Genomic DNA, 15,269 nt, shown 5'->3' with positions numbered 1-15,269 from the left:
GTGCCATATTCTTTCCATTTTCTTATGATGGATTATATGGTGCTCAGAGAGATGTTCAAAGCTCTGGATATTTTTTTATAACCTAACCCTGCTTCATATTTCTCCACAACTTTATCCCTGACCTGTTTGGTGAGCTCCTTGGTCTTCATGATGCTGTTTGTTCAGTAATGATCTCCAACAAACTCTGAGTCCGTCACAGAACAGGTGTATTTATACTGAGATTAAATTGCAGACAGGTGGACCCTATTTACTAATTATGTGACTTGCAAATGTGACTTGTGAATGCAATTGGTCGCACCAGATCTTTGTTAGGGGTTTCACAGTAAAGGGGGTGAATACATATGCACTCAACACTTTTCAGATTTTTATTTGTAAATAATTGTGAAATCCATGTAATATTTCCCCCCACTTCCAAATGATGCACTATTTTGTGTTGGACCATTACATAATTTCACGATGAAATAAATTTTAATCTGTGGTTATACCATGACAAAATGTAGAAAAGTCCAAAGGGGGTGAATACTTATGCAAGGCACTGTATATAAGGCAAAACTACTAGACAGATTACCACAATTTGGTGGAAGGATACGGTATGTATCAGGAAAGCACCCATTACATTTTTGTGTTGGTCTGAATAAATGGAAGGCTGGAAGGCAGTCCAGGAGGTTTGCTTCACTTTTTGGAAGGCAGAAAGTTTAATGAGCTGCATTCCAGATTACAAAAGATAAAGTCTATTCCACCGGTGAACAGAAAAAACTATAAACAGTACACTGCAAAGCTAAGTGGATTTGTTTTTCATTTGTCTGACAGAACACTAGAATGTTTGGCGCACTAGGTGAAGGAATGTTAATTGAGTAGAAGGACATTGAGCACAACGTTTCTATTACATATGTTATTCATAGAAATGTAAAAAATATTTTTTCATAAAGAACTACATCTTAAATTAATAAAGGATAATATTAATTTAAAACATTAGTGTAAAGGTGTGACACAGAGAGGAACAAACTTATCGATCAGCCTCTTTGATATAAAGGAAATAGGTGACCGATATCCTGTCCCCTGCTCTCAGACCCCTGGAGTGTAGTGTCTACAACCACCACAAATCCCCCGTGCTGCAAGAGGTCTTTGTTAGGTGAATTTGTGGGTGAGAAAGTCATTATAACATCAGTTGGTCGAGCAACATCCTGAATTCTCAGGGATACGTTTGCTCACAGTTCTAGACACCAAAGTAGTTCCTTACATCAACCATTTGCTTGAATAGTAAATTACTCTCACACTGTGTCCGGACTAATTAGATTACTGTGTCTGGAGTAATCAGGCCAACACTCACTCAGTTCTACAGGAAACAGCAACATCAGGTTACATTTGTTAGAGATTCAATGATGATCAATCAAAGTATACATAAACATGATTATATTATGGTCACGTTACATTTCCCTTACAGGAGCAAAGCCAGGCCGGGCTTTTATTTAATGGTAGCGCTCCGGTGCAGGTGCTCTGAATTAATTGGCCGTCACCAATGCACTCTCCTGAAACCTTCATAGACACACAGGAAAACACAGTAGCTGCCCACACACCCGCATCTCAGCAGTTAGGCAATGGACGTCACAGTCAGAAAATAAAATAAACAAGACCCACATTACCCAATGTACCAGATAACCTGAATTCACCCATGTTTTCAGCGTTGCACTTAGATCCTTGCTCATTTGTCTGGACATAGAGAACAATGGTTTCAACATTTTTAGTTCCAAATTAATGTTTTAATCGCAATCATTGTTTATCCCTGAAAAGGGCTATTTTCTTGTTTGGTTGCTGATGTCTGAAGTCAAAGTTGGATAATTCAACATGAAAAGTGTCCCTATGGTTGAAGTTGACTCATTATTTAATAAATGTTTCTACAGCAGTCACAATTTACAGATGGGGTAAATAAATCTAGACTCTTAGTATGCCAACAGCCAACTTTCCCTCTTAAACTCAGTGAGGATTAAGAATAACAGTCACTGGAATGGGGGTTTTACGTAAAGCACCTTTTCACCGTGATGTATTCCTTTTCTCTGGATTTAGACGCTAAAGACAACTGCATTTTAATGAAATGAGGAAGTAAATGAGATGTCACTTTTTGAGAGCGACTGCAAAGGGGAGAAGAGTCAAAGGCCCCGAGAACTCAAACCCTCGCTCCTATAAAATAACATTTCTGCTGATATCTGACTCCATTGCTGCTGCTATAATTGCTGCTGTTGTGACGAGGTCCTATGCAAATATAAATAAATGGAATGAGTGCTTTAAGTGTTCTTGTACGACAGGCTGGGTGCATTGTAAAAAAAATTTTTTGCTGAAAATGTAAAAAGAGGAAGTTAAATAGAGAAGAGAAACAGGAGGAGAGAAGTTCAGACAACTACAGCAGGCTGGCCTGTTCTCTCTCCTCCATTTTCTTTCGCACTTCTCCCCAGAAAAAAACTAAATAATAAAAGAGAAGAATTAGAAAAATACGATGAAAGCAGCCAGGGGATAGTGGCAACTGATATCTCAGATGTCACTAATAGATTAATAGCTTTCTCCTGACAGTAACAAAAGGCCTATGGATACAACTAATTAGAGTTCACTATTATGTCTGAAGCCTGGAATCCTCCAATTGCATCTCAAGGGGCTTTATATAACTTTGAATTTGCAAATTGTCTATTCTGGAGCCACAATTTTACAGCTGCTGATGTAACCCAAGTGAAAACAACAATGTAGGTACCGTCACTCCGGTTCCCAATTCGTTGTCAAAATCTCAAATGGGAGATCACTTTCATGTGCAATCTACACTACGAAGTCTATCAAGTGGTTAAATAAAAGTACACATGATACAAGCAGAAATTTAGCCATTGCAAGACTTTTATGACGTCAACATTTTTAAAGATAACACCATTGCCTACAGAATGTAACCATGGATGAGTACAAAAACAATATCAAGTTAAAAGGGGGAAAAGAATAGGATCGTATACATATGTATCCATCTCTTTATACATTTATATTGGGAAAAAATGTGTCAGTGCTGTAATCAGAGCATAAACACTTAAGTAAATGGAGAAACTTCATTGTGAGGTAGCTGGAAAAAGAGAATTTTGAAAACAACACTACCACAAATAGCTGCTATATTTAATACTAACATATGACACCGTTTGTGAAAACATGCATTCACACCATTAAAATACAGAATTTATGTACAGTATCATATACAGCAACAGTTATTAACAGCCTGTTCAAACAACCTTTGAGTGGAGCGTGGAATGCTCTCATAGGCTCTTTGAGATCTTTACCTCTTCCTCTCACTGGCGGAACCTGTTGTAAAAATGAGAGAGAACAAAAGATTATAGCTGCATCACCAAATAACAAAAATCTTGTGAAATTGTAAAGTGCATCAGGTGGCTGTAAAACAATTGTTATGCATGGAGCAAATCAATGTTGAGAAAAATCACCCGTCTTTGTTAAGACTTTTTTCCTGCTCTCCAACCATTTGTAACCAACACCAACGTTGGATCCTATAGTAGGGATGAGGATCAAGAAAAAGTTTTACATCAGGCACATTAGAAATAACTTGATGTGATTGTGATGAATTTCTGGAAAATCATTGGAAAAAAATTGCAATACAACCCACTTTGTTCTCTTTCAATGTCTCGATTTCTGGCCTTGGTCAAATGTTTAGCTTCAGACATGGCCCTCTTCATCAGGGGAGTTGCAGAATCGTGGGAGTTGCGCCTCTGTTTGGGTACCCTGTCAGGGTGACTCGATCCTGCCCTTGCTTGTCTCCTCGGTCTGGGTTTTATTATGCTGGCTTGAGCCTTACTCAAAGTCTTCTTTTCAAATGAGTGTTTCTTTTTACTGGTTGCTGTAGGGGTCTTTGGAGCAGGGGTTTCATCTTCACCCTGCCTGTTGACACGTTCTTTTGAAAGTTTCAGGTTATTTTTGTGCCCCGACTTAACCAAAAAGCGAGGAGTCACAGGACAAGTACCTGAGGTGGAATCTGCCTTCTTGTCCACAGGCCGAAGACGCTTCTCTGGTAACTGTTCAGATAATAATATGGTTTTTCGAGGCCTTGTCTTGGCAGTTCCACAGAGGCGGTTTACAATTTCTGTTGACTGTCTGTTTGTTTGAGGAGATATAATACCACTGTCTTTCGGAAATGATGGGCTCGTTCTCTCTGTGGCCTTTTCTTTGCTAATCTGATTGTCTTTTTTAGCCACTATGTCAGACTCAAGGAAAACTTTAACTCTTGAGGTTGTCTGTTTGTTACTCTTGTGTTGAACATACTCAGACCCAACTTTAGCTTCAATCAACTGTCCAGCATTTTTTTCACAGAGAGACAGGTCAGGGCGTTCAGCAGATCTCATTTCTTGGAGCTTTTCTTTAGTAGGTCCATACTCACTGTCCACAATTTCAGGTGAATGTCTCTTTTGTGTAATACACGACAAAATGGCACTTTTCATAAACGCTGGAGAGATTGATCTCCTGTTGTTCTCCTTTTCGTTGTTTTGGTCACTTTCATCCTCCGTGTCAGAGTCAAGGACAATTACACTCTTGATATTTTTCCTGTTGGTATCCTGTTGAACATGCTTATGACCAGCTTTATTTTCAAGGTGCTTCCCACTTGCTGCTGTACTATGCGATAGCTCAGTACGATTCGGGACTGGCACGTCTTCAGTTTCTTTCACGGTTTGATACAGACTGTCCAAAGTTTCAGGTGGATGTCCTATTTGCTGACCCCATGGGGCATCTCCATAGTACATTGAGTCTGAAGAGGGGGATCTCTTACGTTTAGCTTTCCTTCTGCTATTTTGGTCACTTTCATCCTCTGTGTCAGAATCAACAATTATTATGTCTTGTTTTTTTGAGTACGTTTGTCTGGTGGTCTTTAGTGGGACATTCCTTGAGCTGGCTTTGGCTTCAATCAACTTGCTAGGTTTTTCCATACAGCTCCCATTGTCTAGGCGCCTGCCTTGACCTTTTTGCACATTTGTAGCCTCATTATGTTCAGATACATAATCGTCTGTTTCTGGAGGCAAAGATGCAGAGTAATCACAGCTGTCTTCTGTTTCACTACTATCACCAGGCTCAGAGAGGAACCTGCTCCTGGTAGGTGTATGCGTGTCTCCCTCGAGGCCCATTTTATGTCCAGGTGTGCTTCTTCCTGAAGCCATCTCAAAACTATTCCCAAATTGTGCAGCTTTAGCTTGTAGAAAGCTCTCAACTGTGTCAAATACCTCCATATTGTAGGAAGCAGAAGCCGTATCTGGTCTGGGAACTGGACAGTCTGTTGGAATCATGTCACGGTGCCCATCTTTGTCTCCACTTCTACTGTCGTCTTGCACAATGATCTCTGGGATGTCCTGGATTTCATTTTCTGGTTCAAATATAATGTTTGTGATGCTTATAGGCAAGACTATGAAGTCATCCATCTGATCGTCACTCTCATTTCCATCTTTGAAATCCTCATAGGAAGGACTACATGAAACCAAGTGGTTTGTTTGCACTCCCAGTTGTGTCTCACTGTCACATTTAGGACATACATTTTCAAAACCATCATCAGTTTCAACAAAACATGGACAAGTCCAGAGTTTTGCTGTATCTAGTGAAATCAGCTTCTCTTCTGAAATGCTTTCAGTCTTTACCTGAGCCTGAACGTGTCCATGGCCTTCATTTTCAGATAATGACTGCTCTTTGTTGTTTTCTGGAAAAAATCTCTCTTGAGCTAATCTCTTCTTCTCCGGATTTTCATCTTCACTTACATCTTCATATTGAGTATTTTCAGCACATGGCAAGAAGCTACATTTCTCATGCTCTGTGTTTGGAAGTTTTGTCATCACCTGTGACACTTCTTCATAATCTGAAATGTCTTCATATTTTTGATCTTTCAAAAGTTTCAGAGCATGTGCCAGACTCTTGCTTTCAGGGAGCAGGGGCAGTTCTTGGACGTTGGCAATTTTTTCAGTAACTTCTAGAGACAAATCTGTTTGTGAATACACAATAAGTGCATCCTCCATCACACATTGATGACTTGCTTGGTCCCAAAGCAGTTCACTTTGGTGTGTAGAAATTGACATTACGCTATGAATCTGAATTTGATCAACTGATGAAGTAATTATGGGATGTGCAATTGCTTCCTGATCCGTTATATGACAATGTTGATCTTCAGAGGTTTTCCTTCTATAAGGAAATGTGTCTTGATTTTCATCGAGTACAAGTAATTGGTTTCCAGTTATAACTGAACTTTGCGGATCTACAGAGGCATAAGTCACACCTTGCGAACTGTCAAAGTCTTCTGTCCAACCAACATTGTCAACTGGGTTTAGCCTTGCATCTTCTTCCCCTTTCACCGTCATGTGTTTGGGAGACCAGGAAACACCAGTCACCTTGGGCAAATCCTTCAAATTCCAGTTGATATTTAACCCCATAGATGTGCTTTCTTCTTTTGGCTTGTTGCAGTGTTCCTTCTCAGTCAGTTCACCCAAAGTCCTTCCAGGCCTTGATATGAAAACTACTGGACTCTTGTCCTCATTCTTTGTGCCGGTGTCAGCAACTGTCCTCATAAGTTGTAGACATTCTGTGGATATAAAGAGAAAAATGTTATCTATATCGCCTGATGATTGCATGATCAGGCAATGCAAAATATCAATCACTGTTGATATTCTCCCAGACCACAAGGATAGTGCTTTGGAATCATAATTACGGCCCTGAGCATGACAGTGCAGGTTTAGGAAGTCCGTCATTTTGTATTTCTTGTTTAATATAGTAATTTTTGTAAATCAATTTTAACGTTATAATCACTTAAAATCCTGACTTTTTTTATAATTAAAACATGATCTTTAAACACAATTGAAGATGAAAAGGATTTTTATATCTACGTAAGAACAATTTCTCTGTGGCCTATATTAAAAGGTGATTTTCCCAGACAGCCAGCCCCCCAAGCAGTGCAAATTTAGTAAGCCCATATCTCCCTTAATTTAGAACATGGCATTTCGGTACCATAGATTTCTTATGTTACCAATCATGTCGAATTCCATTTAGATCTGTGAAAGTGTTACCCAAAATTGTGGCGATTAGTAACACAGTGACCCAATAGTATCAATTCAAAGAATCTACATAGCCACTGTTGTCAACAAACATTTTTTACAGAGATTTGTGTACCTGTTGAATATCTCTCTGATGGAACTGTAGGACAATCACTTGTCTGAGTAAACTCAGCATTTACTTTGCTGCCCTTTGAACTGTCCACGGGAAGTGCTTTTCCAAGTGCAGCAATGCCAAGCTCAGCACTGCTGACATATTGCACCTCTACATATTGTTGTGTTACTTTGTCAGAGGATGTAGGGAGGTTTCCAGTGCTTTGGGTTCTTCTGTACTGTTTAACCTCTTTAGCAATATAGTCATGTATTTCGACATCTGTAAGTGGTTTTATTTCTTGGACTGGTGATGGACGAGTTAACTGCTGCTGGTACCGGGGAGTTCTTGAATGTACGAGGTTTTGTGTTCCAATATGTTCACAGCTGAGAGCATCCAGTGAACTTCTCCCTTGCCGATAATTTCTTTTCAGCAAGGCACATTGCAGTGGGCTAGATGTTTGCTTCAGAGGCGTCTGTGCTGTGACTCCAACGGTCTTTCTCTGAGGTGCTAGGGAACTAGTACCAACTGAATAGGCACAACTTAAATCTTTTTGCTGCAGTGTAGCATTATTGTTCACATATGACCCGACTCTGAGCTCCTCAGGGTCTTGAGGGGCTACCATGTTGATTTGTATTCCATTTGCTGGGTGAACCACTGGTGCTGGTGTAACATTGTTACTCTGATGCTGGACGGCAGGGTATGCTCGGTCTTGGCTGTGTGAACATCCAGACCACATTGCATGGAGAGCTATCTTTCAATTGATGACTTCAGTTCAGCATTTCTCAGGTCTAGGAAATCAAAAAAAGAAAGAAAATTAGAACGTGGCTGAGTCCATGTTTATAGAAAATGTCTGCTACATGTTAAATACCAATGTATCAAACGACACAAACAAAACTGTTTCTCCATATCTGCTGGATGTGTGACTATGTAACTCTTGCATAGCTCACCTTATGAACTTAAAGGCAATTACATGTTCAAAAATAATTAAAAAAAATAGCTTGGATGGATTCTGTTCTTTCACCATAAACCAGTTGACCCAGTTCTTTACATTCTGTAAATGTTTTGTATATATATATATATATGTAGCGCTTTTCTAGTCTAGATGACCACTCAAAGCGCTTTACAATACAGTTTTACTTTCACCTATTCGCACACACATTCATACAGTGCATCTATTCGCAGCACTTTGTTATTCTATGGGGGGCCATTCGGGATTCAGCATCTTGCCCAAGGACACTTCGGCATGCAGATGAGAGTTCGGATCGAACTACCTTCAGGTTGGAGGACGACCACTCTACCCCTCAGCCACAGCCACCCTGTAGATAACTGTACATTTTTTCTTTGCAGACTAAATGTATTTTTAACTCATCTTTTGTAGCAATAAATTCAGGATCGCCTCCATTGATAGGAGATTTGTGTATCCATCTCTCAGGCTGAAACTACTCACACACAAATGTGAATTACACATACAAAATATTTCTTCAGCTATAAAACTTTAAACACATGCACAAAGGTGATTGACAACTACATGAAATCACAAGCACCAAATATAGGTGACACTAATTTGATACGACTCAAATGCTTCCAACTTCAGAGAAAATGACAAAATGACCTGAATAAACATTATGAATGCCAATAGTGTGCATTTAGGCAAACAAGGATGGCAAATCTATTCAACAGTTCCACTAATCTTACAGAATTTAAGAAAAACACTGAAGGAGACCACCCCGGCCCCATTAAGTACGTGGTACTTTAACACCTCACTCCTAGCAGACCTTTAATGAAATTAACAAATCCCCAGAAATCTCACCACTCTGGTAAACAGCCATAACTGTTTTGAGAGCACATCTGATTCGCAATCTACGCAAAAGAAAAAAAATAACAAACTGAAAATGTACTCATTACAGCATTTCACACACATTAATTTAACCTTCAACAAGTTAAAATTACCATTTTCCATGATTACTATAGAAAAGAGCCATACCAACACACATGAACAGAGCCCTTATTTCAGTTTTGCTCAAGCCTGACCAAGACCAAACATCCTCAAGGACAGGCTGTTTTCGGAACACCTACGTCCTCATGAATAGATGTTATGCCTCAATCATCTGATAAAAGAAGAAGAAAGTACACTGTATTTTCTTAATCAAAACTTGGCTCCGTAATGATACTGGTAAAGCAGCAATGCTCAAGGCCTGTCCAAACTAAACTATTGTTTTTATTAAACTAAATTACTCTAAAACTATAGTCCATAAACCTAACAAACAACAGTCCGCATTCTTCTATTTACGTAAAATGAATTGTCTGCCCCCGTCTTTCACAACCATAAACTCGTCCAGAACTCAGCTGCTCGCATCATTTCAAGAACCCCCTCCATTAATTACATCACTCCTGTCCTTCAGCAGCTTCATTGGCTCCCAGTCGAATACCACATTGTTTTTGAGATTCTGCTCCTCACCTTAAAGGCCATCCATATTCTTGCTCTGCTATACTTTTCTAAACTCCTGCACATTGACACACCCTTCTGCAATCTTAGGTCTTCTTCAATCCACCTCACTGTACCACCTGCCAGCTTAACAACCATGGGATCTAGAGGCTTCAGCCACTCTGCTCAGGACCTCTGGAACTGCCTCCCACCTGACATCCATAACGTTGACTCTTTGAATCCTGTCTCAAAGGCCATCTTTATAAACTGGCATATTTAGACTATTTTGGCCAGCCTACCTAATGTTTAATTTACTGATAATTCTATTGATCAACCACAACTAGGAGGAGAGAGCACAGCAGTCCCTTATTAAGCTGCTCTGCGTAGGCTGCCTTTAACATCTAGAATTTACTTTAAGTTCCTCCTCCTTGTTTACAAGGCCCGTAATGGACAAGGGTCAAGCTATATTGCCAACTCCCTTATTAGCTACATGCCCTCCAGAACACTGAGATCATTTGCTGCAGGTCTACTGAAGGGTCCCAGCAGTAGCCAAAAGAAGTGGAAGCCTTTGTCAATTATGCCCCCAAACTATGGAACACACTACCAAAATATATAAGGGAAGCCAGCTTCCTTATATCTCTAGATATTTTCAAAATAAAGCTTAAAACAAGTGTAGAATCTTCACTAGCCTCATGATTCAATAACAATTCAGCAGTCAACGATGCATTTCAATGGATCACATCCACAGTATTCTATATAGAAGTCCGTTTATTCTCCTTAAAGATTGGTGATTAAATAAAACCCAGAAATTCCTATCACACCTTTTCTTACAAAATATCTTCACTTCTAAAACAAAATTGATTGATTGATAAATCGTATACAGACACGGACAAACATAAACGTATTGCATTTCATTGTACATGTCTGACAAAAACAAAGTGCAAAAAAGGGAGTCAATTCAAAAGTCCCTTGCAAGTAGAGGGGGGTGCTGCAGCCCCCCCCCCTTTCCAGCACACGCCCCAGCTGCATGGCATTAGCAGGCTGAGAGTTGGTCCTAAACCGAAGGTCCAGTAATATTCTGCTTTAAGGATTATTCAATCGGGCCGAAGCTCGCGTTTGTCCCGGTCAAACTTCAAACGTATATCGTTCGGGGTATGAGCGAGTTAAAACCCGTATAAGTCCAAAGTAACGAGGAAGGCAGTCACTTCAAATGACGACAGTTCCGAAACGCTAGTTCCGCCTTTACTACACAAAGCGCGCGGGGGAACTGTTTTAAGGGTTACTAGTAAGTACAGTATTTACATTAAACACATTAAAACGGCACACGCCAACAACCCCTCCAACACTCAACAGTACTTACCGAATGTTCACCTTAAAAGTATTCAATGCACTCCTCGTCAACACAAAACTTTCCTTGTCCCCACCCCCGAAAGTTTCCACAAATTCGTTGATAGTATTTTTCTACGGCGAAATTCCAACTCGTTTAAGTTCACTCCGGGACACTTGCAGTTTCGTTATCCCAGAACGCTGGGAGCGGCTGTGGTTCGAGAACCCGGAGTCAGACGCTTACGCTGTGGTTCGAAGCGGGCAGAGACAGAGGAGTTGTTGTTTTCTTGACCTGCTCCTGACCATTGCTCGTGACCATAGCCCCTAAACTCGGCTGGCTCCTCACCATTGAGAGCTGCCGCAAAGACGGTGAGGGAGGAGGCGGCACCTGTCTCCTTATATGGGATGTTAGGTGAGCTCTGATTGGTGGCCTTTGGGAAAGTACTGTTGTTGTTGTAATAATAATAATAATAATAATAATTAAGTAATTTCCTTGATTTATCTAAATGAACTGGTCTGTATACAATTAATTCAAAATTAGAGTGGGGTATTATCTTTGAAGACGAATGAGATATTTTTGAATTCCTTGTGTTTTTGCGCGAATAATAAAATGAACAATGAAAGTGACTGACAACTTTCTATCAGAGGGAAAATAAAACTATTGACTGATACTTGTTTAAATTTGAAAAAGAAATAAACAGAGTTCAGAGAAATACTTTTTATTTTCTAAATAAGACACATGACAACTGACATTGCAGAAACAAAGAGAGAACAACAGATATACAATGCAATGCAAATTACCGCAAAGGAAAAACATGTCCTTTCTCAAAAAGATGCAGAAAAACGAGTCCACGCCTTTGTTACATCCAGACTAGATTATTGTAATTCCTTATTATCAGGCTCCAGCAGTAAGTCGTTAAAGACTCAGCAGCTTGTCCAAAATGCTGCAGCAAATGTCCTGACGATCACCAAGAAAAGAGACCACATTTCTCCTGTATTGCTTCACTACACTGGCTTCCGGTTAAATCTAGAATAGAATACAAAATTCTTCTCCTCACCTTCAAGGCCCCTTAATAATATGGCACCATTATACCTCAAAGAGCAGATAGTACCTTTTCAACCAACTAGAGCACAGCGCTCCCAGAATTCAGGCTTACTTGTCCTCCCTAAAGTCTCTAAAAGTAGAGTAGGAGCCAGAACTTTCAGCTATTAAGCTCCTCTCGTCTGGAATCAACTTCCACTTTTATTTTGGGAGGCAGATACCATCTGTACGTTTAACAGTAAGCGAAAACCTTCCTCTACGATAAAGCTTATATTAAGAGCCGGTCCAGGCTTGTCTAAGAACTGCTCTTAGTTATGCTGCTATAGGTCTAGAATGTTGGGGGACACATGACACATTGAGCTTCTTTTCCAAGCTTCTCCTTCCTCTACTCACTCCTGGATGATGATGGTGGATCGCGTATCAGAGATTGGGATCATAATGGTGGATTCCATATGGTGTATCCTGTATCGTGTTGGCATCTGACAATGGTGGTGGACCACAATTGAGGTGGCAGCTGATGGTGGATCCTGATGGCGGTAGTGGACAATGACTGTGAACTATAATGGCATCTGATCTTGATGGTGGATCATGATCGTGGTGGCTGCTGACCATGGAAGATTAACAACAAGACTGCTTGATATACAATATTTCTCCTCAAATACTCAACCATTACTGACAATAATCCATCAATTCATTGACCTTAAATTATGCTACAAAGTGTTCATTCTAATCAATGCTGCAAATACGCTTATCTTTCTGTTGTTCTCCTTTACAAGTGACATCTATTGCACTTCTGTCCGTCCTGGGAGAGGGATCCCTCACTCGAGGTTTCTATATATCTATCTATATATTTCTATATATCTTATTTTTTACCCCTTTTTTATGTAGTTTTTCCTTACTCTTGTTGAGGGTTAAGGGCAGAGGTTGTCAGACATAAAGATATTGTGTTTCAGTCTGAACAATGGGGAGAAGAAGCTTATTTCAGTCATGGCACTTGACAATCAGCAGGGGTTACCATCCTACTGATACAACTTGCAAGAGCATTGTGTCCTATATAGCAGATATTCATGGTCATTGGATGATTCTTATGCGTATCCTTGATTATTTGAAATTCATAATAATAATTTTATGTTTATACAACAACAAACAGGAAAACCCAAAAACAATTACGTGACATTGAGATCATTATCATCAAAATATCACCCGCAACTGATAATGTTATAATTGGAGGTGATCTCAACTTAGTTCATGAAGAACTTTATCATTAAAATCCTTTGAGACACTTTGCAAACCACCCAAATGCTTATATTACTCACATTTACAATGAAGAAAGTATAACTTATGCATAGAGATATTTAAATCCAGTTAGACTCAAATATTCATGGTTCAGCTCAAATCACAATTTAAAATCTAAAATTGACTACTGATGCAAACCACTTATTAAGGTATAAAATCAACAGTGATATTTCCCCCTGTGATGGAAATCTGGAAATACAAGAGAACCCAACATTTCCATTGGGTTCTTTGGACAGTCAATAAGTAATGGAAAGGTCAAACATGTATATAGAAAGGTCAGACAGGTTTCAGGTCATAAACATTTCAGGTCATGGAGTGTAAGACAGGTATGCAAAAAGTTACTCTTCAACTATCAATTAGATTTCAACCACACCTAGTTATTTTCCACTACACTTAGTTATTTATCCACTACATCCCACAGACTGATCACAGTATTATGTATTGTGAGGGCCCAGCCGGTGAGCAGTGCCCAACATGGCTGAGGACAGCCAGACAGAGGAAATCAAGGGGCGTGGTGCTGGGTGGGCGGTACTACCCAGAGGATCCCCATAGGAAACTCCTCCCCTCCCAGGTGGCTCTGATTGCCTCTCACAGGTGGAGTGAATCAGCCAGGCAATCAGGAGCCATCTTAAAAACCTCAAACAAAGGAGTGAGGGGGGCTTGAGCTGGAGAGGAGTGAGACCCCGACGCGTTTGCCAAACAATCTCAGGGTAAGAGGCCAGCGGCCTGCCTTTTGTTGGATGAAGAGGATTAACTGCTGTCTCTCTCTCTATTGGACCAGGAAGAGCCCGACGGAGCCCCTGATGCCACCTGCCAGTCCGGCGAAGCTTGTTGAGTTACCTTTGTAAGCCCTCTCCCCTTGCCCTCTCAGTTTAAATAAACTCCTGAGTTTTATTCATCACAACCCCTGCGTCTGACTGCTCTTTTTCCGGTTTTGTGTACCCACTGTTCACTCTTGCAAGGCCAGGCTCCCACAGTATATGTGTTAACCCTAAAAACAGAAGAATTTATTCAAGCAAGCATTGGATGTTTAATTCCGATCTTCTTGAAAACAATGAGTACTGCCAAATTATTTTGTCTCTGATCACTGAAATCAAGAATAATGAAGAACTAAATTGGACGTCATATTTGTTCAGTCTGCGAATTAATGGGCCTGCTCAAGTTCAACTTTGAGGGATTATGCCAGTCAAAACTCTTTGACACCGTTCCTAGGACATTAAAACAAGTAAATAATAAAAAAATAAAAATAGATTTGAAAAATGATTGATTAATAAATGAGCTAATACTTCTAAGCAAAAAATATATCCTTCTATTGTGACATTCTTACTCTGTCATCACAACACATACTTGCTAGGAGCTTAATACCACTGGTGTCTTAACTTAGAGATGGAAACCTTCATCTTTTCCTGGATTTTCAAACAAACACATGATTATGCACTCTGATAACATCTGAACACAAGAATGGGAATAAATGAAAACACACTTTCAGTCTTAATCTTATTTGGATACTTATATCATAATGATATAAGAAAGCGCAATATAAAGTGTTGATTGCAAATGAATGCATTTCATCCTTCTCTGGTTAGACAATTTTTTGTCGGTGCTACTTTGGAGATTTTTCTCCTTTAGTATTAGTTTTTGGTCTTTCTAGCTTTGTTTTCTATTCATATGAATAAAATCATAACCGCCGGTCAAACAATAAATAGGCAAAGTTCTGAGACCAACCCACTTTATTTATTAAAAGTAAAGTGACAAAGCAAATGAAATAGTTGCAAATAATCATATTCTTCCAACACACTTCTCCAACTTCGGAAAAAAAAACTATTTTCTGCTAGAAAAATCTAGCAGAACCAGACTCAGTGTGCTTCATTTGCTTCAACCTGTTGGGCTGAGCAAAGAAAAATGAAGAAGAGGAGAAGTGGGTGGGCAAGAGGGGAGAGAAGAAAGGGGGGCCAAGGAGGAGGGGGAGAGAGAGCAAGACCCGTTGCTTCATTTATAACCGCTGTGTACGCATCTTTCAGCCCCCATTTTGTTCGT

At 39.8% G+C, this 15,269-nt stretch overlaps 1 protein-coding gene across 1 annotated transcript; it reads right to left on the bottom strand.

The window, feature by feature from the left end:
- Nucleotides 1–2,855: 2,855 nt before the first annotated feature.
- On the bottom strand, nt 2,856–11,277 carry LOC128429003 (uncharacterized). The gene is made up of 5 exons (XM_053415288.1): nt 10,929–11,277; nt 7,168–7,931; nt 3,641–6,583; nt 3,462–3,524; nt 2,856–3,324 (listed from the first exon to the last, which is right to left on the bottom strand). The coding sequence occupies exons 2-5, from the start codon at nt 7,877–7,879 to the stop codon at nt 3,299–3,301; spliced, it is 3,744 nt and encodes a 1,247-aa protein (XP_053271263.1). The 5' UTR covers nt 7,880–7,931; nt 10,929–11,277; the 3' UTR covers nt 2,856–3,298.
- Between the last annotated feature and the right edge of the window lie 3,992 nt (nt 11,278–15,269).

Source organism: Pleuronectes platessa, chromosome 22 (assembly GCF_947347685.1).
Source record: "Pleuronectes platessa chromosome 22, fPlePla1.1, whole genome shotgun sequence".
NCBI classification, from domain to species: domain Eukaryota; kingdom Metazoa; phylum Chordata; class Actinopteri; order Pleuronectiformes; family Pleuronectidae; genus Pleuronectes; species Pleuronectes platessa.
The sequence above is the reverse complement of the archived record's forward strand: the minus strand, read 5'-3'. Positions and strand labels throughout refer to the sequence as shown.

Excerpts from the sequence above, each read along its gene's own strand:
- LOC128429003 (XM_053415288.1), bottom strand. The coding sequence starts at position 7,879 with ATGTGGTCTGGATGTTCACACAGCCAAGACCGAGCATACCCTGCCGTC. Across the intron at positions 3,525-3,640 it reads AGACATTGAAAGAGAACAAA|GATCCAACGTTGGTGTTGGT; the intron begins GTGGGTTGTATT and ends TCCCTACTATAG. Across the intron at positions 3,325-3,461 it reads AAAAGTCTTAACAAAGACGG|GTTCCGCCAGTGAGAGGAAG; the intron begins GTGATTTTTCTC and ends TTTTTACAACAG.